The sequence below is a fragment of the Bidens hawaiensis genome, unplaced genomic scaffold (genome assembly GCF_021521415.1).
Source record: "Bidens hawaiensis isolate Kalapana, Puna unplaced genomic scaffold, B.hawaiensis_p1.1 tig00024057_1, whole genome shotgun sequence".
Lineage (NCBI taxonomy): Eukaryota > Viridiplantae > Streptophyta > Magnoliopsida > Asterales > Asteraceae > Bidens > Bidens hawaiensis.
The window spans coordinates 7,102-32,120 of NW_027493795.1; the positions used below are offsets into that span (position 1 = coordinate 7,102).

Genomic DNA, 25,019 nt, shown 5'->3' on the forward strand with positions numbered 1-25,019 from the left:
ATAATTCTCACATAATTATTGTTTTGACGTTTTTCGTTTATTCACCAATCGTTTGCGTCAACTCGTTTGCGTTTCGGTGCAATTCCCGAAAGACTACACATGTAGTAAGTGTTAAGCGTCATTTAAACCCTAGTTTAAATGTAATGAGGTGTGCGTTATAGATTCAGAAATCTTTAGGTTTGAATTGACGGAGTTGAGTTAACGGAGTTAACCTGAAATTGACAATTGTCACATCATTCCCATGTTAAAGAATTTTCGTCCCGAAAATTTGAGTCAAGTCGTGATGAGTGTCTGAAAAAGTAAGAAAAATTTTCAGTTTGTCATAATTTTGGTCACGATTTGCAATCTTGAAAACCCTTTTGCAGTTGTCATCTCCGCCATCAAACCCCTCCGCCGCCGCTACGGAATCTAGTTCAAGATCTTTCCAAAGTGAGACTTTGAGTAATACTTGGTCGTTCACTTGAAATTCGAGAGGCTTTTGGCGCTTGTCGGCGTAACTCTTTTGGCGATCTCGTGCTGCTGCCATGCGGTTTCGGATTTGAACAATCTTTTCCGAAGTTTCGAGTACCAGTTCTGGACCAGTGATTTGGCTGTCACCCACCTCTGCCCAGCAGAGAGGTGATCGACACTTCCGTCCGTACAGTGCTTCAAACGGCGCTGCTTTAATACTTGCGTGGTAGCTGTTATTATACGAAAACTCTACCAAAGGTAAGTGAGGTTCCCAACTTTTTCCGAAATCCAACACACATGCACGCAACATGTCCTCTAAGGTCTGAATAGTTCGTTCACTTTGCCCATCCGTCTGAGGATGGTATGCTGTGCTCATATCAAGACGGGTGCCTAGCGCGCTTTGCAGTGACTTCCAAAAGTGCGAAGTGAAACGAGAATCTCGATCAGAAATGATTGAGACAAGCACTCCGTGTCTAGACACTACTTCCTTCATGTAGACGCGAGTCAGTCTTTCCATTTTGTCTGATTCCTTAATCGCTAAGAAGTGTGCAGACTTAGTCAACCGGTCAACGATCACCCAGATGGTATCGCATCCCGTCGGAGTCTTAGGTAAACCCGTGATAAAATCCATTGAGATTCATCATAGCAATCCACGGATAATTGGTTAAAATAATTTTGGCAATTGTTAATGTTGTATATAAAGAATTTTTTTGAATTTGTAAATTTTAGATTATAGACTTATTAAGTTAAATATATATTGTATTTTTTACTTAAATTTTATCCATTTTTTTCAAATAACCAACCTTCTTTATTTTTATTATTTAACAAATTCGAAATAATATAAAAGCTACAAACAAGCCAACACCATCCATCATGTGTATCCACATCACCAACCACTCGATGCCTCGTCACGTTCAACCGCTCTTCGTTTGACACCTGGAGCTATTTCCACCTTACGTGTCATCTCTTTAACTAATCCTTTCCATCTCACCTTCCTACCGGACCACCGCACCACCACCTTCTCACGCCGGAACTACCAAACGAAAACTGACCTAATTATCTATTCCGTTCAATCTCCGGTAACATAACCGCTTCAACGGCAGCTTAACAGGTTATTATCTCCGATTAATTTTAGGTTTTATCTATTTCCGTTAACAGATCTGTCGAAACACGAAATGAAATCTGACCTGATCCATGACGATGTTTCCACGGATTTTGAGATGAACGAACCACGTCTTGATCTTCTTCTTCGGTGGCTGGTGACCTGCGATGGCTTTTTGGGAGTGTGGAGGTGACTGCTAAGAAATCCTAAGATCTCTTGTTTACAGACACAAAAAGTGGTGGTGGCTCTTATTGAGCATGACCCTCTAACAAGGAGGTGGAGACCTCCTTATATAGAGAGCCTCATGGCCACCATCATGATACCCTAATGGGCCTAGCCCAGTTAAGGTTACCTCCACAAAACCCCCTCAGCCCAATAACATTGTATTAGTCCATGTAATAAAATAAGCCAAACATAATAGATTTAGGGTCGTAGAACCGGGTTTTAGTACCATACCCCTACAAGCCTCCCAAGTCCAGCGTTGCTCCTGGGCGCGCAAGCGTCTAGGTGGAGCGCTGGACTTTATAAGGTGTGAGGCGGTTTTTTTCCCCTTTTCTTTGGCCTTGTCTTTATTGTCTTTTGAGTTTTGAGAGGTTTTCTTCATGATGGTGACATGTTGTAATAAAAGCCTGCGCGCGAGGCGACTTACGAGCTATAATAATAATGAAGCTTGCGCGTGAGGCGACTTACGAGCTATAAGAATAATAACAGCCTGCGCGCGAGGCGTCTTATGAGCTGTGGCATAATAAAAGCCTGCGCGTGAGGCGTCTTACGAGCTAAGAATAATAATGCCTGCGCGCGAGAGGCGACTTACGAGCTAAGAATAATAAAGCCTGCGCGCGAGAGGCGTCTTACGAGCTGAGAATGATATAGCCTGCGCGTGAGGCGCCTTACGAGCTATGAGAATAGTAAAGCCTGCGCGCGAGAGGCGACTTACGAGCTAAGAATAATAAAGCCTGCGCGCGAGAGGCGTCTTACGAGCTGAGAATGATATAGCCTGCGCGTGAGGCGCCTTACGAGCTATGAGAATAGTAAAGCCCGCGCGCGAGAGGCGTCTTATGAGCTTTGAGAATAATAATTAAGCTGGCGCGCGGGGCGACTTACGAGCTGAGAATAATAAAGCCTGCGCGCGAGGGGCGTCTTACGAGCTGTAGCATAATAAAGCCTGCGCGTGAGGCGTCTTACGAGCTAAGAATAATAAAGCCTGCGCGCGAGAGGCGTCTTACGAGCTGTAGCATAATAAAGCCTGCGCGTGAGGCGTCTTACGAGCTAAGAATAATAAAGCCTGCGCGCGAGAGGCGTCTTACGAGCTGTAGCATAATAAAGCCTGCGCGTGAGGCGTCTTACGAGCTAAGAATAATAAAGCCTGCGCGCGAGAGGCGTCTTACGAGCTGTAGCATAATAAAGCCTGCGCGTGAGGCGTCTTACGAGCTAAGAATAATAAAGCCTGCGCGCGAGAGGCGTCTTACGAGCTGTAGCATAATAAAGCCTGCGCGTGAGGCGTCTTACGAGCTAAGAATAATAAAGCCTGCGCGCGAGAGGCATCTTACGAGCTGTAGCATAATAAAGCCTGCGCGTGAGGCGTCTTACGAGCTAAGAATAATAAAGCCTGCGCGCGAGAGGCGTCTTACGAGCTGTAGCATAATAAAGCCTGCGCGTGAGGCGTCTTACGAGCTAAGAATAATAAAGCCTGCGCGCGAGAGGCGTCTTACGAGCTGTAGCATAATAAAAGCCTGCGCGTGAGGCGTCTTCCGAGCTAAGAATAATAAAGCCTGCGCGCGAGAGGCGTCTTACGAGCTGTAGCATAATAAAGCCCGCGCGTGAGGCGTCTTACGAGCTAAGAATAATAAAGCCTGCGCGCGAGAGGCGTCTTACGAGCTGTAGCATAATAAAGCCTGCGCGTGAGGCGTCTTACGAGCTAAGAATAATAAAGCCTGCGCGCGAGAGGCGTCTGACGAGCTGTAGCATAATAAAGCCTGCGCGTGAGGCGTCTTACGAGCTAAGAATAATAAAGCCTGAGCGCGAGAGGCGTCTTACGAGCTGTAGCATAATAAAGCCTGCGCGTGAGGCGTCTTACGAGCTAAGAATAATAAAGCCTGCGCGCGAGAGGCGTCTTATGAGCTTTGAGAATAATAATTAAGCTGGCGCGCGGGGCGACTTACGAGCTGAGAATAACAACAGCTTGCGCGCGAGGCGTCTTATGAGCTGTGTGAATAATAAAAGCCTGCGCGTGAGGCGACTTACGGGCTGTAAGAATAACAGCAGCTTGCGCGCGAGGCGTCTTATGAGCTGTGTGAATATAAAAGCCTGCGCGTGAGGCGACTTACGAGCTACTTTATGTCCCGCGCCACGTGCAGATGTTGCATGCGCGTGCGCGTAGACTTTGGTTTTGTGTTATGCGCCACGCGCAGATGTTGCGTGCGCGTGCGTGTAGAATGTGACATGTGTGAGCATGTGATGCGTAAGCATGTGTAATATGCGTGAGCATATGTGATGCGTGAGCATATGGTATGAGGATTCCCAACCCTTAAGTTTGGCGCGTAGCCATATGGGATATTATGAGGATTCCAAAACCTTGAAGTTTGGCGCGTAGCCATATGGGATATTAGGAGGATTCCCAACCTTGGCGCGTAGCCATATGGGATATTAGGAGGATTCCCAACCTTGGCGCGTAGCCATATGGGATATTAGGAGGATTCCCAACCTTGAAGTTTGGCGCGTAGCCATATGGGATATTACGAGGATTCCCAACCTTGAAGTTTGGCGCGTAGCCATATGGGATATTAGGAGGGTTCCCAACCTTGGCGCGTAGCCATATGGGATATTATGAGGATTCCCAACCTTGGCGCGTAGCCATATGGGATATTAGGAGGATTCCCAACCTTGAAGTTTGGCGCGTAGCCATATGGGATATTATGAGGATTCCCAACCTTGAAGTTTGGCGCGTAGCCATATGGGATATTAGGAGGATTCCCAACCTTGGCGCGTAGCCATATGGGATATTAGGAGGATTCCCAACCTTGGCGCGTAGCCATATGGGATATTAGGATTCCCAACCTTGAAGTTTGGCGCGTAGCCATACGGGATATTAGGAGGGTTCCCAACCTTGAAGTTTGGCGCGTAGCCTGATGCGCGCATGCACGGCGATAGAGTGGTGACTCGTGAGTGCGCGTGCATGGCGGAGGTCTCTTGCGCAAAACCCAGATGGTGGTTTCCGCGGCGGCACATGCACGGCTGCGGAGTGAGAATCCACGGGCGTGCGTACATGGCGGCGGAAGTCTGGTAATTTCTGGATCTGCAATTTTAGAGTCAGATCTGCAACTTTAGACCTAAAATCCAGGTCTGTAATCTAGACCTAGATCTGTAAATCAGATCTGGACAGATCTGAAGCCCGGAGCAGATTTAAAACCATCACAGATCACGGAGATCTGATCATTCGAATCAGGCCGTTTCTTCTTGCCCAGATCTGGAAGCCTCTTTTTAGATCTATAGATCTTTTTGAACTTTAAGAGAACAAGCTTTGAAGCCTTTTTCTGTAAACTTCCAGACCTGTGTTTTTCTTGGGAGAGATCTGACAGCCGAGATGAAGATCGAAGGGCAGTTCGTTGCCGTCCCACGGATGGCGCCAATGTCGAAACACGAAATGAAATCTGACCTGATCCATGACGATGTTTCCACGGATTTTGAGATGAACGAACCACGTCTTGATCTTCTTCTTCGGTGGCTGGTGACCTGCGATGGCTTTTTGGGAGTGTGGAGGTGACTGCTAAGAAATCCTAAGATCTCTTGTTTACAGACACAAAAAGTGGTGGTGGCTCTTATTGAGCATGACCCTCTAACAAGGAGGTGGAGACCTCCTTATATAGAGAGCCTTATGGCCACCATCATGATACCCTAATGGGCCTAGCCCAGTTAGGGTTACCTCCACAAAACCCCCTCAGCCCAATAACATTGTATTAGTCCATGTAATAAAATAAGCCAAACATAATAGATTTAGGGTCGTAGAACCGGGTTTTAGTACCATACCCCTACAAGATCTATAAATATCTTATCTTAATCAACCAAATCTGACTATATTAACATCATATCAATTCAATTCCTCCGTATAACCGCTTCAACGGCAGCTTATTATTATTATTATTATTATTATTTCCGGTTAATTATAATTAGGTTTTATCTATTTCCGTTAACGGATCTATTACTACGCACATAAATATCAAATCTGATCAATCTCCGATAGCATCATATCACCGTTAACGGCAGCTGAACAGGTTATTAACTATTTAATTTAGGTTTTATCTGTTTCTGTTAACGGATTTATTACTACGCGTATAATATAAATACCAATATGTTATTATATGATCTGTTGTAGTGAACGATTATATTCTGATCTGGATCTGATAATTATTAGTTACTCTGTTCACAACAGTTTTTTTAGATGAATTGTTTTGTAGTTAAGTAATTTGGTAGGAAATTTGTTCTTATGTATAGTCACTAGTTACTAATTATAGGTTGTGAGTATGATTAGGGCTTGAACCTTATTATGTATGATTTTGGTAGAAATAGACATTGCAGAACTGTGCATGAAAGCGAAAAACCAAACTGAAACAAAAGCCAACGGCCTGGTTTTGGTTTTGTGTTTAACAACAACCGAAAAAACCAAACGGAATCAAATTTATTGATTTTCATTATTTATACTTTACTTCAAGTAATTTATAAGAATTTAGAGGGTGTTTGGGATTGCTTATTTTAAGCAACTTATTAACTTTTTGAAAAGTAATAAGGTGTTTGGGATTGCTTATATTGTGAGAGGAAAAGTTTCATAAGTTACAATGTTGTAACTTATTAACTTAATGAAAAGTTATAACGAGGCAAAATAAGGAATCCCAAACAACCCCTTAATAACTATGTAACTTGAATATACTTTAGCCCAGTTGTGTAATAATCAATTAGTTACTAATTAAAAAAATGATTTAGGCCCAAAATCATTATTTTGGGACAAAGAAAAGTTTCCCGGGTCCAAATTTTCAAGCTCAAACGGCAAAAGTGAAAGAACCGAAACCGAACGGTATTCAAAAATTCAAAATTCTAAGTTTCTGTTTTAGCCAAAAAGCCGACCCAGACTGAACCGTGCACACACATTGTGATATTTGTTTTGCTTACTTTGTTTTTGTAATTGAAAGAAGGTTCACATATCATATATTGAACCAGTTGATATCTATGGGAGCTGGTGAAGGAGGGAAGTCAACGGCTAAGCCTTCAAAACCTACTTTAACTCAGGTTTTGTTAACATTTCATTTCTATAAGATACACACTTTTTCGTATTTTTCAATTGTGTCACAAATCATCACACACTCCTACATGATGTTCAGGAAGCAAATCCACCTTCTTATGCTGATTGGCAAACCTCAATGCAGGTGAATAATATGATATAATCATTTTGTTTAAAAATTTGTTAAATTATTATTGAGGTTTACGCGTTTTGTGTCAGGCTTATTATGGTGGTGCAGCTCCTCCACCATTCTTTCCTTCAATTGTTGCATCTCCAACTCCTCATCCATATATGTGGGGAGGCCAGGTCATCATCATCGTTTACAGTTAGTTGTCTGTTAGATTTTAAGATTTATGATTATACTGATGTATGCATATGTATAATTAATTTCAGCATCCTATGATGCCACCATACGGGGCTCCGGTTCCGTATCCTACTCTATATTCTCCGCCAGAAGCTTTTGCTCATCCTGGTACGAATATAGGAACCTGCCCGAAGGTAGCATCAAGTTCAGCGAACGAGGGTCCCACTGCCCAAAGGTGAATATGCATCATGAAGATTTAAAGGGTTTTTTAAGTTTAATTTACACATTATGTGTATTTTTAAATTGTGTAATTCTGATTGTAAAGTTTGAATATTAACAGTGCTGAGAGTGAGAATGATGGTTCTTCAGATGGTAATTCAAACTTTGACCTTTGACTTTTTACTTTTGCCTCTTTTGATTCATGAAATTAAATCATAAATTTATTTTATGCAGCCAATTTGCAGAATGAGTATCCTGTTGGTAATATGCCTGCAACTGATAGAAATGCTGCTCCAGATATGCAATGTAATCCTACTGGTGCACCTCAAACAGTGGTGCCGCCACCGATAATGGGAGTGGGACCGTGGGCACGGGTATGTATAAAATTAAAAAGCTTTTTTTTTTCTGAGGTATATAGGCTTTTTTAGATGTTATTAGATGATTTTATATATACGAATGCTATGTTTAAGTTTATTGAGTAATGCAACATACAGCAGGATGAACGGGAACTAAAGAGGCAGAAGAGAAAACAATCTAATCGTGAATCAGCTAGGAGATCGAGAATGCGTAAGCAGGTAGTTATAAAACGAATAAAAGAAATTTATCTTGATTTTGATTTTTATTAGTAACTGTGAGAACCCATAACCATAAAACTCACGGCCCCACCAATATCATGTTAACCAATGGGACCATGTAAACTGCAACTTCGCTGGGTAGGTGGCCTTTAAGGAATTAAAAGCATGAAAGCGAAATAACCGAAACCAACCCAAAACCGACTTTTTGTTTTATGTTCTTTCAAAAACTGAATTTGCGGTTCGGTTTTACATGTTCCAAAATAACCAACTTGTAAAAACCAAACCAGACTTTTATAACCAAACCCATAAATACCGAAAAAATCGACTTTTGTCATTGAATTTATGGATTATAACTTTTATTTTCGAATGTTAAGTAACTCATAAAGAATTAATAATTTGTGTAGCCCAAAAGTTTTAGGGCCAAATGTAATAATCAATTAATCATTAATTAACAAACAATTTTAGACCCAAAGTTTCAAGCCCAAATTCATTATTGTGTTCCTATCATTTGGCCAAAAAATTTAAAGCTCAAATACCATAACTGAAAAAAACCAAAACAAACAGTTTTCAAAAACCAAAAAACCGAATTGTACGGTTGTTGGTTCGGCTTGAGTTCAAAACTAACCCCAACCAAAAGGTTTTCAGAAGCATATGGATGCTGGATATGAACCTGAGACGTATGCTAGAGGGAATCAGACATTTAGTTTCTTTTTTTGCTACTAATGCACTTAATCATAGTTATGATCTCTTAAATTTAGTTGTATATTAATAATGTATATGCAGGCTGAGTGTGAAGAGTTACAAGCTAGAGTTGATGTACTAAACAATGAGAATCAGGGGCTAAAAGATGAGCTGCAAAAACTCTCAGAGGAATGCAAGAAGCTAAAGTCCGAAAATGAGTCGATAAAGGTTTCTGCTACCTCCAAATAAATCAACCCTTACCAATAAAATGCTTTCTTCTTATTATTTTTGTCATAAATTGTTGATAGTGAATATCTTGATGTTGCTTGAACAGGATAAACTAAGTAAGTTTCGTGAACCTGAAGCCATGTCGGAAGTTGATGTTCATAGTAAATCTCGGGCAGATGAAGGTCAGAGTTAAGAATGTGACAGGATCAGACAATTTTGTTGCTAAAACTACAAATTTAGGATAAATATATGTCTGTATTAAGAGAAACTGACTGTAGGATTGACCGGTCAAACTAAAATGTTGTGAATCTAAACCGAACGAAAGAGGTGGCACCTGATAGGAAACTTGTGAAACTTATGAGTATTTTCTGATTTGATTTCACTTTCTTTAGCTATAATTATGATTCTATTGAGTCCAGCGGACCTATCCGGCTCCAGCCAGTTTAATGACAAGCAGCAAATCGTGGACCAAGTTGAATGGAAGTTGTGAACTGGTTGGGCCGAACCGTACCGAATTTTCTTCCAAGAATTTTCTTGGCTTTGATTATAAACTTGAAACCTATGATACAAACTACAATAGTAATTTAACTCATCTACCATCTTAATTGTGATACATATATTAGAACTTGTCAGATAGCTCGTGACTTGAAGCTCGCTTGGAAAAAACCTTGCTCAATATCGGTTTCATTCAAGTCAATCTGAGCTGACTTGTTTAAACTCCAAGCCTAGCTCGAACCTAAGTAAGTCTGCTTGTAAGCCGCTTAAATTATTTGATTACTATTAAAACAGGACACGCATGATACCATCACAACGGCAATCAATGAGGAATATTCTCACAAATTTAACATCATGACCTCACCACTACCAATAATACGATTCTAATGGCACCATATGAGCGGCACACGATGAGGTTTCAACGCTTGATGCATAACTACTCATGTCGTGTTACCGCCGTATGTTAGTTATTGTCTAGATTGAGAGAAAAAGCTTTTGGGACAAGATGAATTAAGAATATTTGTAATCTTTTGTCCCTTTTATCCCTCTCAAATGTTTTTGTTCTTATTCTTTGCAATCATCCGAATTAGATCAATCTAAAAGATCAATTATTATACTCAATCAGTGATTATCATTCTTATTCCATCATGGCTGATTCAATCATGTTATCCTCAAGATATTACTTAACAAATGTATTTGTAAAGACAGATTCATCGTTACAGTGAGTGATTCGGAACTTACAAAACATAAGTACACGTGCTGATGTGGGATATCTCTTCTTGTTCATGAACTGTTCTTGTTTTCATCTCATCCTCTGTACTCTCAATTTAAAAGTAGGTATGTAGAAAGAATAATAAGTGGTTATAACTTATAAGTATATTTTATGGTTGTGCACAAAAGTTTGCATAGTTATGCATGAAGAGAAAGGGAAGAAAAAAAAAAGGCAATTATAGTTGTAAACAAAGTTGTATAAAATGATTGTATAACATCAAACAGGAATAAAAAGATTAGATATGTTTTTAATGGTTATAAAAAGAAAGATATGTTGTGTCTTTTTGTTTGTTAATAAAGAAAAACATACATAGTTTTATTATGTAATATTTTTTTTCTTAATTATTTAGTCTTCTTACACAAACTAATTTATCAATTTTCTACAAGATTATCTCCCATGGATGCCTTTGGTTTACATGGATCAACCATATAACCTTGTTTAACAGGTAGAACTCAATAGACATCCGCTCTCGGTGACAGTAAAGGTCGGGGAAGCGCAATCATACATTCTAAAAGCCAACTTTGTTTAAGGTCTAAAGGATGTACACAGATGAATATTGATACAAAGTATTAACACAAGATAATTTCATTAATATGTGCTTGTATATCTCTTTAGGTGATTACAACGCCACAATATCATCCCTTAAATCCCAAGTTTTAACTTATTTTTCACAATGCCAGAAAACAAAACCAAAAATAGCAGCCTGTGATAGTATTCATGTGTTCCTCTATTTGACTACTATTATTATACTACTACCTGGCGTAAACCCTAGACCCTAAAACCTCCAAGCTGAAGTGGACACAAGCGGACGATCATGCCAACACAACACCATCTCCGCTTGTCGTTTCACCACGTGGAACCCCCTTACTTGCACCCGCCTCAACAAACACTCGGCTTGAAACTCTGCGAATTGACTCAACGCCACTGCCCTCACCCCCGCCTACCGAACACCTCCCGCCACAACGGAACCTGCCGCCCCGACGCCTCCACCGCAGCCGTAATCCGCGGCAACAACACAAACATCTCAATCTTCCTCATCCAATCACCTCCGCCACCGCCCACGTTCGCGGCCTCCAACGACTCGAGAAGCGTAGAATAAAATTCTAAACCGTCAATAACCGTCTGACGAAAGAAAGACTGTTCGCTCCCGAACAGTCCTTCTCCATCAACGCACACGATCACATGCGGCAAAATTCGCCGCAGATCGTTAATAAAACCCGCGCCTATCCGATGAAAAATCTTCGAATTTAGGAGAACCGCGGTCTTTTCACCGTCGATAAACTTAATCGATTTAAACGATAAGTACTCGAAATTTCGAAACAAGACGAATTCGATATCGAGTCGTAATCTAAGACCACGCGCGAATTGCCAGAGATTATCTCTGATCAATTTCGACTCGGGTTCGAACTCGTCCGAAACCACCGCGGTGATTCTCACCGCGGGCGAATGAACCTTTCGCACATCTGCTTTTCCGCAATTTCTTTCATTAGCGAAGCTAAATGCTCGCCGTAACCGATGTCGAAATCGATGACGTGGACAATCATCGCACAGTCCACGGCTTCGAGCACCGCCTGGTTCGCGGTAAAGTCCGCAAACATCGGGATCGGCGAGACGTTCGAAAACGTCTTGTACGCTTTAATCGCGTGCACGATTCCCGAACCCGATGGCGACTGAGTCGGTCGAGTCGGTCCGGTGAGAAGCGACTGAAGCGCTTCTTTGAAATAAAACGCGGCTCGTTGTAGCGGCTTCCCGTTGGGCGCGCGAAGCCGCTGGTTGAGCCGCGTGAGTATCACTTGCGCCAGCTGGATAGACCGAGTTTCGAAGCACTCGGCTATCCGGATCAAGTCGTCCACGTAATCATAACCGTTGTTGTCGTTTTCGTGACTCATGAAATCAAGCGCGTTCATATTTGGGTTCAAGTTTTCAAACTCGGGGCGAAATAATAAACCCGTGGGGGGATTGTTCGTCTCAGTATGAATCGGTGGCAGCTCGGGTAGATCGAGCGGGTAAGCCGACTTACTCGAATCGTCATGTAACCCGAGTTCCTTCATCAGTGAATCCCATTCTTCAAACTGATGCATGACTCCATGATCAGTATTACTGTTACTATTACTATTACTATTACTGTTATTATTATTATTATTATTATTATTGTTTTCCAGCGGGAGTTGATCTTCCGCTGATGAAAACACAATATTGTTATTATTAGTAGTGGTGGTACCAGTAATCTGACTAGGCGGACTGCGTCTGACGTCTAGTACCGATTTGGGCTCGAACCGGCTAGTTTCAATTGCACCACTAGTGGTAAGTTGATGTTTGATGCTAGTAGAATTATTGATATTATTTTGGGATGAGGCAAAGGGCAATTTCATTACTCAAGTGTAACACAAGGGCTAAAGTGTGGTTCTAAGTTTTTCAATAATATGTTGTGTGTAATGTAAAGAGAGTGTTTTGTAAGGTTCTAAATATTAGCTTTTGTAAACCAATGATAGTGGTGGTGGGGTATAGAAGGCTATGGTTAATGGGGCAATTGAATTGACAATACATCTTTAGTAATAAGATTGATTGATTGATTGAGCCATATCATAGAAGCTTCTTGCTCAAGATCTTCATAAATAATAAGCTTTTGCTTTTGGGGATTGTGAAACTAGTTTAGGTACAAGTGGTGGTTAACATAGTACAAGATGTGGGAACATGAATGCTTTGTGTTTGAGAGGTTTTGTGTGGGAAGAAAGTTTATCTTTGGCTTTTGTTGATTCTCTTGGTTGGAACCTTTTTAGAGTTAAGTGGGTTGACCTCTAACCTCTTGGATTGCCTTTTAAACTTGATCGTGAAATTTTTCACTTTTTTTTTCTTTTTATTTACATGTAATTTTGTTACAATTTTGCTAGTTGTTGGACCATCTTTGATGCTATGGCGTCCATGAATATCTTGGTCCTTAGTGATGCAGAGATGGTAATGTATGTGTCGTTGCTGGTTTTAAACTAGTCATGCCTTTGCACCTTTTTATTGTTGTTCTTGTGTTTTGGGTGATTTAACGTTGTTAGTTGGTAACAAATTTTGTGAACCGTTGAAATGATGTGATGAAACTTCATGACTTGTTAGTGCGGTTTATAACTTAAATGCCATCAGCTTATTAAATATGACAAGCCGAAGCCAATTTCATATTCTTCGATAAAAAAAAAGCTAGAATGGATTTAAGAGTCTAAACAATCTTAGACGGGACTTTATTTTTCTTCAAATACAACTAGATTTATTGATATTAAAGTTACAATCTTTCATCGACACCATCCATAGACCAAGACCAGTTATCCAAAACATTTGATAGATTAAAATACTCTAGCACGGTAGCACTTAATTCGACTATTGAAGTTGTTAGGCTAAAATTAAGTATTACACCCGTTACCCGCCTTATTTCTCTTATCTAATAAAGAAGTGGTTATGATTTGAGAGTGGAAAAAAGAGAAAACTTTAATAAAGAAAGTATTATTTAATTAAACAAATACATTGCAATTTGTTAGAGGATGAAGAAAAGAAAATTTTAGGATTAATACGAGTTTTGATAAATTATATGATGAGGATGAAGAATCAAACGTGAATACTCTTACAAAATTTCCATTTTATGTAAATCTAATCTGACGAGGTTTGGCCTTGACTAATAGTTGGCGGGCAAATAGAATATAAAATGACATAACATTGCACAACATAACAATCGCAAGTTAGTCACAATATTAAGGCAAGAACATGTGTAAGTCATTTTATTCACACATAATGTATTGTTTTGTAAAACAGTTTAAACTTTTAAATTGTTTTAAAAATTATTGATATCGAGATAGTTGGCAGTTGGGTTCAAGTTCTCAGTAAGAAAATGTCAAAGAACATAATTTGTTAACAAAGTGAGCAATTAATTTCCTAAAATTATTCTATTTCATCACTTTAAGTGTCCTCAATAATTATATTGAATTTTAATACACTCATAAAATGTGATAATTAATAACTTATTATAGTGTGAACGCCTTTATTTCACGTGGAAGGAGCTATTATTTTTATTATGAGGTCTAAATTCTAAAGTGTGATTCTTAAGATTTTATCCCAAGATTCGAGTTTTTTTCGGTTAATCATACCTTATAAAATTAGTTTTCTTTTCTTCCACTTATGCTTATATTTTGTTATAAACTATTCACCTACCATTTAAATAATTTGCAAACAGAAATTAAAACTCATATATTAACTATCTGTTTATTTAATCACATAGTTTTGCTAGACATTTCATGCTTATTAGAAACAATGATGCATATATAAGTTATCATACTCTATTGAAGTTGGTGAATATCCAACGATCGATGTACTTGAAACAATATTCGTCCGGCTTGAGGCCTAAAACAAGAAAGTTATCCCGTTAGCCCCTCTCTTGAGAAGTTTGAGACGAATTTCGGTACTGAAAATGTTTACTAGTTCTAGTATATGAATATTATGTCAGTATGTGGGCCTCTTTGATATTTTCTCTATGTTAAGACTCGTGTTTTAGAGACAGTGGTGAACATGTCACTTCTTGTGATCTCATGCGACGTTCACTCCACTCGTATCATAGCCCTTCGGGTTCCATCCATGTTTATGTAAGAATATTTCTTATATCGGAATCTAACTTCCTTCCATCGATACCTTGACAACTCACATAGAGCCCCCCTCTCCTATTATAGCCCTCTTGTCTTTCACGTCTATTGCTTCGTGTCTTATCAGCGCTTTCGAGTACCTCTGTTAGGTGCTTTATCTACTCTAGACTTCAAACCTATTTGGAGAATCCAGCTTGTGAGTACATCATTCAGAAAACAAACTTGTAACAAAAAAAAAGTGTTTTAAATAGACACTAATAACTTAATAAATGAATGAAAATGTAATTTAAAGCAACTCTAAGTTATGATTGTATAAATATATTAAGTTCTACTACATATGAATTTACATCATTAAATAACAAACCTTATAAATCACAAATTGTAAATGGTTGGCCATTGTAATTTATTCTACTTATTATTTGCAGATATACTATCAAGTGTTAATGAGAGAAATCTAACAAGTCATATATAGTCATATCTAGTAAATAAAAAGAAATAAGTCGGTATGTGGAGGATAGAGGAATATATACTCCAAATCATAACACTAAAACTTAGGAATTAAGGTTTCGAAATAAAGGAAAGCATGTGAGATCATAATTTAATATTAGAAGTGCGTTCGCTGGAATGAAAAGACGAAGAAATGAGAGGGACAAAAAGACGAAGAAATAAGAGACTTGTAAATCACAAAAGGCGATATAAAGATGGTTTTGAGATTCTTCATGATTTATATCTTTCATTCTCAACGGAGGTAGAGAAAGACAAGTCAGAAACACACACCCAAACCTTTTTTTTATAATCATGAGAATTCGTTATCGAAAAATCTATTGAGGTCCATTAAAAACTCCGCTAACCAACGAGACGTCGAGATCCTATAAACCACAACTTGTATTGGGAAGATGATCTTAAAAAGATTATAATAGGAAATCAGTGAAAGAAATAGCAACTTTGCCATTTATTATGCAACTTATTTTTTTTATTTTCTTATACACTAGTGTGACAATAAGGTTCTTTGTGACCAATAATGTTGATGTGTTTGGTTGGAAAGATGCCTTAAAGTTTCTTTTTGCATGAAGGAAAGAAAACATGGGCTTTAGAGCCATGATTACCCTTTTTCTACTAATAATCACTTAGTCATTGGCAATTTTTCCCCCACAAATAAGTCATCATTATATCTCCTTTAACTAACACATATATACTTTTCTTTAGTTGTTTTTAAGTAAAACAAAAGAATAAAAAGAGATTGAGATTATGAATGAGGACTATCTTTTTAAACAGCTAGGGTGGTAGGGGCATCTCATTCGGGTAACCCTCGGCATCCATCAGCTACACTCAGTAAAACATCCCTAACAAATTAGGTTAGGCAATCGGGTTTCATAATCAGGTTCTTGAAACGAATGAACCGGGGGGGGGGGGGGGTATTGGTCACCTCCTTTCTATTTTTTTATAATTTCTATTTATAGTCTCCATCAATCTCCGTACACTTCTTAAGTTTAAGGTGACACACTCTCTACACCCTAATACCCTTATACATACAACGCACCTAAAAAAGTTGTATATCTACTCTATTTAAATTAAATTATCTTAACGAATAACAAGAAGCGTTTTAGAATATTCAAAGCAACTCACGTTTTAAGAAAAACAAAAGTTGATATATACAATAAGTAGAATTAGGTTGAAGTGAGGTGATATAATTTTATTTGTTTTAAATTGACCAACACATATGATCATGTCACTAGTTAAACTGAAAAACTTAAAAATGGAATTAGTAAATATGGGTAAAATGCGAAGGTGGAACAACCCTTTGCTTAATACTAAGTGGGCAGTACATGAGTCATGAGGGGGGGGGGGGGGGGGGGACGGGGCACCACGTGATGGATCACCCATCACGCGTGGTGGGTTATTCAACACCGCCGTCACTGCCTTGTCAAGCTTGATGGAGGAGCTTTGCGTGATGGCCATCACGCGTATAGTGGGTTTGAGTGATGGAACTCTCCTTCTCTCTCTCTCTATATATATACCCCAAATACACTCGTCTCACTCACACAAAAACCTATATATATATATGTATGTATCTATACCAAAACCTATCACACCACACCACACCACACCACCCCTTCTAAAATCCATCAAATGTGATAGATTTGGAGCTGGTGATGTGGCACACCACCATTGGGTGGTGTGTATGAGGAAAATAGAACCAGCCCTCCCCCCTGAGAAAAGAGTGAAAAAAACAAAGAAATGATTGAATGCAAAAAATAAAGTATTTTTATTAACGATACATTTACACACACTATATGTACTATTATGTGTACACCATTTTAGAACCCACAACATATTTTTAGTTCGACCTTATACGGGTTCTATACCCGACTCGAACCCGATGCATAGAGTATGGTTTTTAGAGACTATACCCAACCCGAACCCGACCCGATTATTATTAATACCCGATCATACCCGAACCGGGGCATCTAAAAAACCCGATTTGTGCACCTCTATATAACATTATAACCCTCAATTTTCTTGAGTTTCAACTGCTCAATTAGCCCAAGCCCAATTCAAGTAAAAATAATAACACTTATCAAAGTTATGAATAGCCCAATGGATCCAAAATTATCTATGTCGTTGAATCAGGTCCATATGTATAATTGATCGGATCTTTGTCCATTATATGATTTCAGTAATTAATGTAACAACTTTGTAGGCGATGTAACTTTTTATCTTCTATAACCTTCTTTTTTTTGGAGTGTTTTTTTTTTTAAAAAATAAAATAAAATAAACTGAACAAGTTTTAATTATTAAGATGTCTTTTTAGCTAAATATAGTGATGGGAATGACATTCCAACGTGAATGCTGTTATTTAATTAGCAAAACTTTGTTCATAAAGTTTTATAAAATGTAATGTGTTTAACCAAGAATAGAGAAGCAACTTAGAGATCATGATATAGAAAATTAGAAATCATGTTTTTAGCATGATATGGTACAAATGAAACAATAAACACATGGTAGCATGCAAACAACCTAAGGGGTAGTAACTAGTAAGTAGGTAAAGAGGTAGACATGTAACTAGCATGTACAACAACATGAGATGGGTGTGCGAGCATTCGTACGTATTTCGCAATATTGATCATCCCACCAAAAAAGAATATAATATTATACATAACGTATCCATACAACCATAGAAATACAATAATACGAGGTCAATAGCATTACATGTCCATGCCACAAACACCCTCTCACGAACATATATGCCCGCGTCATTAACCTCCCGTTTGCATTGACAGTTATCTTCAATCTCAAATCTGTAGGTGGTAGTAACAATTCCAGTCACAATTACATTTTTAGTTCCATTTGTAATCAAAGTGGAAATAGTAGTATAAACGCGGATGTCAGAACCAATAATCAAATTATACGAGAACAACACGCTATGACGCCACTAGATCAACTAGTGTTCCCAAGGATCCAACGTTGGGGGTGCTCATAATTAACATATGTATTTTCATATATGTTTGTTTACTTGAATTGTCTAGGGGTTGTGTCCGGCACAAATAAAATTAATGTACAGAATCACTATTATTACTTTATGGTTTTTGAACTACAGTAAATACGCATAAAAAGAGATTAAACTAATAATAATTACTCTAACTAAAAACTATAGATTAATATATAATAATTATTCTAGTATTATCATCTCACATGTTAATTCTTATACGTATATTGTAATCATTACAATGTAAATGATCTTCAACCTTAAATGCAAAAATTAAAAACCACTATACTAGTTCAGTTTGGCTATCTCTATCCTCTGCATGCCCTTCCAAAACCAATGCCTAAAAACATGTTTATACATCGCCGATGAATAACCTGTGATTAAAAGACAATAACAACCGACATGCATGTCTAGCAACATATACCCATTACACGCACCCACATATATTCCACTTGTTCAATACCAAATGACACGTTACACTAAACTTCCTATATTTGTAACACTATACCCATGCATTCATTTCAAACAAATGAAAATGAAAATGAAAATGAAAATGAAGGCTAATGTGTTTTCACTTTGTCTTCTAATCTTTGTAACATGTAACTTTATCTACTTTCCTCATGTGACAACCGCTTTAAGCGGTGTTGGTGTTGGTGTTGGTGCTGGGGCTGGTGTTGCTGAAGGTCCTGTGCCAGTGAGCGATGGACCTACGGTGAAAAAGGATGAGAGGTGGCCATTGGTGTCGACGGAGTTTGGTGAAGTGTCCGCTGTTAAGATTAGAGGTGGTAGCAATGGGAGTTATTACCTTCAGTTTATTACGTTGAATCCTCGTGCTCTCTTTTTGCCGGTTTATCTTCATTCGGAGATGGTTTTCTATGTTGACTCAGGTATTATGCTTTTGTTCGATAATAATTACTAGGGGTGTGCAGGAAACCGAGAAAACCAAACTAGGGCCAGACAAAAACTGAGTACTCTTTTGTATCATGTTTGTGTAAAAGTTGAACTTTCGGTTGGGTATTGCTTTTTTCATGTAATTAAAACTGAAAAACCGAATTTATATATTAATTTTCATTTTTTAATTTAAGTAATTCATAAGAATATAATAAACAGGGTTACGTTATTTATTAATTAACAAAAAGACTATTCACACAAATTTATTATTTTTGTCAACTTTTTAAATCCCGAAAATGTAAAGTGCAAATTGTAAAACAGAAAAATCGAAACCGAACGATTTTAAAAAACTCAAAAACCGAATTATAGGTTTACGCCCAAAACTGACAAAAACCAGCCCGTGAACACTCCTTATAATCATAACTAACAAGAAGAAAAGGTAAATTGTACAATGTTCTTTGTTTGGAGGAGCGAAAATTACGGACTTGATCTCTAATTCTGTATATTAATTCCAAAAGATAACATCTTTGTAATTTATTAATAACATTTATAAAACTTGTGAATGATTATCAGGCTATGGAACCTTGAGTTGGATGAACGCAGAGAAAGATAAGGTCCAACAAGTGTTGTTGCATAAAGGAGACATTTTTCGACTGACTTCCGAAACTGTTTTCTACATAGAAAACAATGTTCAATCCGGTGGTTACCGGTTCCAGAACCTTCAGATTTACGCCATTTTTCCCGGTTCAGAGGTTGATCTACAGGTATTATATATATATATCAACATTAACTTATTAATGTGTACACTTGCATGTATGTTTAAGGAATTAAGGATATGTTTCTGAACATTTTGTAATCTTGTACACTGGCATGCTTCAAGATATATATGGTTTTGAACCATTAAAATAGCATAGAGTTTATTAATTAACTATGGTGTTACATGCTGCAGATTGAACCACAAGTTGCTGGAGTATACACTCCTGTTCATGATTTGGTATTAGGCTTTGATGATCAAGTCCTCCAGTCAACCCTCAGTGTACTCTCTTAACTCTCTCTCTCTCTCTCTCTCTCTCACACACACACATACATAGGGCTGTAAATAAATCGAACCGAATCAAACAAGGTCTTGATCATGTTTGTTTGTTAAGGAAATGAACTCGTTTGTGAACGTTCACGAACACAAATGAATACAAACAATGTTTTATTTGATTTCGCTATCAGTGTCAACGATCGCTCCGGCTACAAAATTTGTGTTAGTGTTTTATCAAACAATCGTATTCATAATTTAATTTTACATATATATTAATCATTTAATCACATAATTACTCTTATTATTTATCTGTATAGTTAATAATTTTGCTTAAATCTACAAAATAAGAATAGACCAGTCATTAAAAAATATTAAAAACCTTGAACAAACAAGCATTACACGAACATAAAATAACCCATTGTCGAACGTTCATGAACAAAAGTGAACAAACATCGTCTTTGTTCATGTTCATTCATTTAGTTAATCGTACAAAGTTCCTTTTCATTTTCGTGTTCATTCATTTATTAAAAGAGCAGACATAAACAAACTTCTCGCCGAAACTGGAGTTGACAAATTAATTAACGAGTTTGAATCTTTTCCAGGTGCCGCCGGAAGTGATACAAGAGCTAAGAGGAGCAGAAAGACAGCCGTTGATTGTGGAAGGACAGCCGGAAGCGAACTCAACCGACGTTGGTTTATGGGGAATCAGAGGGTTATTTGGAAGAAGCAAGGACATTGACATAGATAACAAAATGAAGGCATACAATATCTTTAAAGAGGATCGTGATGTCGAAACTTGTTTTGGGTGGAGTGCAACAGTGACACAGGATGTGTTGAAACACACTTACTTTGGTGTCTTCATGGTGAATCTAACCAAGGTCAGTTAGTTGTTTGGAACACACTCTTTAATTTATGAGTTTATTTGAATTCTAGTGGGTTGGAGAAAGGAATGGGTCTAGTGTTCATTTTGATTAAAATTTCAAAGTTTGAACGTCTATGATCAGAACGACCATTCAGAAATTAGCCAAACGGTTAATCAGACCAATAATTTTCAAAGTCTGGCACCTAACGGACATACTGGTCGTCCAAATATGGTTTAAACAATCGTTCTGACCAATAGCTTCAAAGTTTGACTTTTTTTTGTCAAAACGGCCGTTTGAGTTTCTTTTGGACAACGGTGGTGTAAAATCAGATTGGGTGGTGTAGCTATAGTTTAACCCTTTTAAAACTGGCTTATACAAACAATGTGAATAATTTTATTTAATTTTTTAAATGATATAAATTGTGTTAACCGAGTCTTTTCAAAGTTATGTAACTACTATCGTACAATGGTTCAAGGTTTTATGATGTTTTATTGTTGAAATGAAGGGATCGTTGATGGGGCCACACTGGGACCCAAACACCGCTCAAATAGCAGTTGTGTTGCAAGGGCAAGGGATAATTCAAGTGATTTGCCCCGGCATTGCCGGCGAATCAGAGTGCAAGAATTCAAGGCTTAAAGTTGAAGAAGGTGATGTGTTTGTGGTGCCAAGGTCTCATCCGATGGCTCAAATGTCTTTCAACAATGACTCGTTTGTGTTCGTGGGGTTCAAGTTGGGAACGAAGAAAGAAAATGCTCAATATCTAACGGGAAAGAATTCAATTCTCCAAAGGTTGGATAGGAGTGTGTTGCAAAAGTCTTTTAATGTAAAAAACATGACAATAGATTGGTTGTTGTCGGCTAGAACAGAAAATATTATCTCCGAATGTATTTCGTGTGCTGAAGAAGAAGCCGCAAAGGAACAAGAGGAGGCAGGCGGAGGAGGAGTGCCACCAGAGGAGGGAGGCGGCAGTGAATTCCCACCTCAAGAAGAGGGAGGAGGTAGCGAAGTGCCTCCTCAAGAAGAAGGAGGCGGCAGTATAATGCCACCTTGGGCCCCTCAAGAAGAAGGAGGTGGTAGTAGAATGCCGCCTTGGGTCCCTCAAGAAGAGGGAGGTGGTAGTAGAATGCCACCTTGGGAGGAAGGTGGTGGAGGATGGGGGAGTATGGGTGGTGGAGTTATGGAGGAAGGCGGTGGTTACGTTCGTGTTCATTAAATCTAATGAACATGAATATAGGTAATACGTGGATGAATAATAAATAGGAAGGTGTAATTGTTTTTATCTTTTGAACTTGTTTTTCTGTTTTAATAAAAAAAAAGAGAGAGACTAATTTGCTCCATGAAAACTCTTAGTTACAATAATCATAAGTCATGTTATTAGTTTTACCGGTCCTTAAATTTATACATATTTTTTAATGTTAAATTTCGGTTACGTGTATGACTTTAACTCAAGATTTCCCAACCGCTTAATGGTTTATAAAAGTTTTACTTTGTCAATGGTCACCAACAGCAAAAAAAAAAATTATACTTTTAGTATATAGCCTTTCTATGTTTCTAAAAAGCAAGACAAGATATCACTTTTTTGACGTTTGTGAAAACAACACAATTTTTAATATTAAAAGCAACCAAAACTCCACTAATTCCCAAGTCATGTCACTAATCTGCTCTGACTTGCTAGATTATTCCGTCAACAACCAGTGTTGAATTTCATTTAATAATATGGTATTAGTTAATCTCATCAGTCTACATCAAAGATACAAGATTTTAAAACGTGTCAAAATTTTATTGAAATCATGTTATTAAATGTTTTGTGCAAAATTTATAGTACGTAATGTTTCGAAAATCGAATGTGAAGTCGAATCAAAGCTACATATGTTCATTGGTCCTTTGTTGGTGCAATGACTTGGGAATGGATTGATCCTTGGATAAATCCCCTTCCTTTGAAGACTTTATTCCCTGCACTCTTCCGTCTCGAAAAGAATAAATGGTGTATGGTCGCGGATAGAGTCGGCAATAATGACTTTGTTGGTGCAATGACTTGGGAATGGAAGAAGTATCCGGCCACTGTCCAAGAAATAGCTGAGGTTGTTGAGTGTTCACAGATGGTTTCAGGTACTACACTCGACTCGAGCCGGGATTTGTGGGAATGGAATAAGGGTCGATTGCAGCAACTAACGGTACAGGAAACTAAGTCGTGGATTAAAAGTTTCAATTCAGATGCTGTTGGGCATACGTTTCGATGGAGTAGTTGGCTACCGGCTAAGTGCAACATTTTTATGTGGCGAACTTTATTAGATCGGATTCCTACAAAGGTTGCCCTTAGAAGACGGAATATCTTGGTAGGAGACTGCAAGTGTGTCCTATGTGGAGAAGTTGAAGAGACGGCTGAACATGTGTTCACGGTGTGTCGATTCGCTGACGGAGTTTGGAATGGAATCGCTCGGTGGTGTCACATTCCTCCGATCTTCTTATTCTCAATTAATGATATACAGACTATTGTTGATCAGTCGGGGAGTTCGAACCGGAAAAAGGAGCTGCTTCATGGCATCTTGGTGCTAACATGTTGGCGCATTTGGAAGGCGAGAAACGAGAAGGTGTTTACGAAGAATAATACAAAGATTACTGAGATTATTTCGGACGTAAAGTCGATGGGTTTCCTTTGGTATAAAAGTAGGGGTAAATGTGATGTAGATTGGAAGGGTTGGCATTCTTCCAATCTTTCAATTTTTTGATGTAATTTAGCCGTTTTTCCTTGTTGTGGCTTGGAACTATCTCCGTCTTGGAGTTAGTTCGTTTTTTTGGGTGTTTAATGAAATTTGCCATTCAAAAAAAACATATGTTCATTGGTGAAAAAAAGAAAGATAAACAATATGTAAAGTAAAAATTGACAAAAACATTGCTGATGTGAAAACATTTACGATGATACGTGAAACTTATTATTTTACATGACTATCTTTGTGTAACACGATAAGGAAATCTCATATCATTTTGTTATGTTACGCCAACACAGCCATAACGACTGTCTTGGCTACAATATCAATGCTTCACACTTTAACATGCTTTGGCATGCACAATTTTATAATAGTTGATCCCGAAAAATGTTTATTCTAACGGAAAAAAACAAATTTACAAGCACATTATAGGCACAATGAAAGATGGTGGAATCTCAAATGTACACGAGTTAGTGCATCCACACCATGTTACCACCATTCGTCTCTCTCTCATCGCCCTCATAAATCCCATCCGGAGTTTATGCTTCCGTTCGAAATTCCAGACACCCTTCACCCTCTCTCTTCGTTTTCACCTAACTTGGCTACACACCCTTCATCCTCTCTCTCTCTTCCCCTCTTGGTCTATGATGTTTAAATGGTGGAACAAACCCAATAGAACATGTTCCATGATGATGATACATCACGTGCTTGTTGGTCTAAAACTATAAAGGCCAAAACCAAAACCAAAAGCACTTTGACTTTTAGACCACAAAATATTATTCTATCTTAACCATGGTTATGAAACCAAACTAAGACATTTGCTTAATTCCCAAATTACCCTTCTCAAAACCCAATCTCATTGAAAATTCATTAAACGACGACTTTTTGCTGCCTTCTCTTCCAAGATATTTCCACCAAATTACTTCGTTATCAATATTATTATTATTATTATTATTATTATTATTATTATTATTATTATAATTATTTGATATTGTTATTATTATTATTCTTATAGATAAATAAAAGATTTTGGTGTTGCAAGAGCCTTTATTATAATGTTGCGCCAACACATGTCACGTTTTTCAAATTTATTATTTTTAATTGCTTTAAACAAATAACTATTGTTGTTTTATTTATGGTACCGTAAAAAACTGTAACTGAAACCGCAATTCGTATTGTCTCACCATCACAGCTTCTAAGTTTTACCAACCAAATAAGCGTTGGTTTAAATAAGCCATTTCTTTGTGTTATAAACAACACAAGTATTCTAGGCGTCTACTAATTAAATTTTGGGTTTATTGCATGTATTGTAATAAAACTATCCGATAC

The 25,019-nt window shown here is 38.1% G+C and overlaps 3 protein-coding genes and 1 pseudogene across 4 annotated transcripts; 3 read left to right on the forward strand and 1 right to left on the reverse strand.

The window, feature by feature from the left end:
- The first annotated feature begins 1,328 nt into the window (after positions 1-1,328).
- LOC143568678 (G-box-binding factor 1-like) lies at positions 1,329-9,193 on the forward strand. Of its 2 annotated transcripts, none has more exons than XM_077054769.1 (10): positions 1,329-1,561; positions 6,736-6,832; positions 6,925-6,969; positions 7,044-7,130; positions 7,218-7,363; positions 7,469-7,500; positions 7,582-7,721; positions 7,842-7,922; positions 8,706-8,831; positions 8,938-9,193. In XM_077054769.1, the coding sequence occupies exons 2-10, from the start codon at positions 6,773-6,775 to the stop codon at positions 9,022-9,024; spliced, it is 804 nt and encodes a 267-aa protein (XP_076910884.1). In that variant the 5' UTR covers positions 1,329-1,561; positions 6,736-6,772; the 3' UTR covers positions 9,025-9,193. The 2 variants fall into 2 exon arrangements, with proteins under 2 accessions (XP_076910884.1, XP_076910883.1); XM_077054768.1 differs by having other exon boundaries at positions 6,739-6,832.
- A 1,409-nt stretch (positions 9,194-10,602) lies between these two features.
- Positions 10,603-12,858, reverse strand: LOC143568680 (scarecrow-like protein 15 pseudogene; annotated as a pseudogene).
- A 5,893-nt stretch (positions 12,859-18,751) lies between these two features.
- Positions 18,752-22,195, forward strand: LOC143568687 (vicilin-like seed storage protein At2g18540). Its single transcript, XM_077054776.1, has 5 exons — positions 18,752-19,085; positions 19,663-19,853; positions 20,039-20,125; positions 20,722-20,997; positions 21,488-22,195. Exons 1-5 carry the CDS (start codon positions 18,752-18,754, stop codon positions 22,193-22,195), a joined length of 1,596 nt encoding a protein of 531 aa, XP_076910891.1.
- A 682-nt stretch (positions 22,196-22,877) lies between these two features.
- Positions 22,878-23,711, forward strand: LOC143568697 (uncharacterized). Its single transcript, XM_077054785.1, has one exon. The coding sequence runs from the start codon at positions 22,878-22,880 to the stop codon at positions 23,709-23,711; it is 834 nt and encodes a 277-aa protein (XP_076910900.1).
- The last annotated feature ends 1,308 nt before the right edge of the window (positions 23,712-25,019 follow it).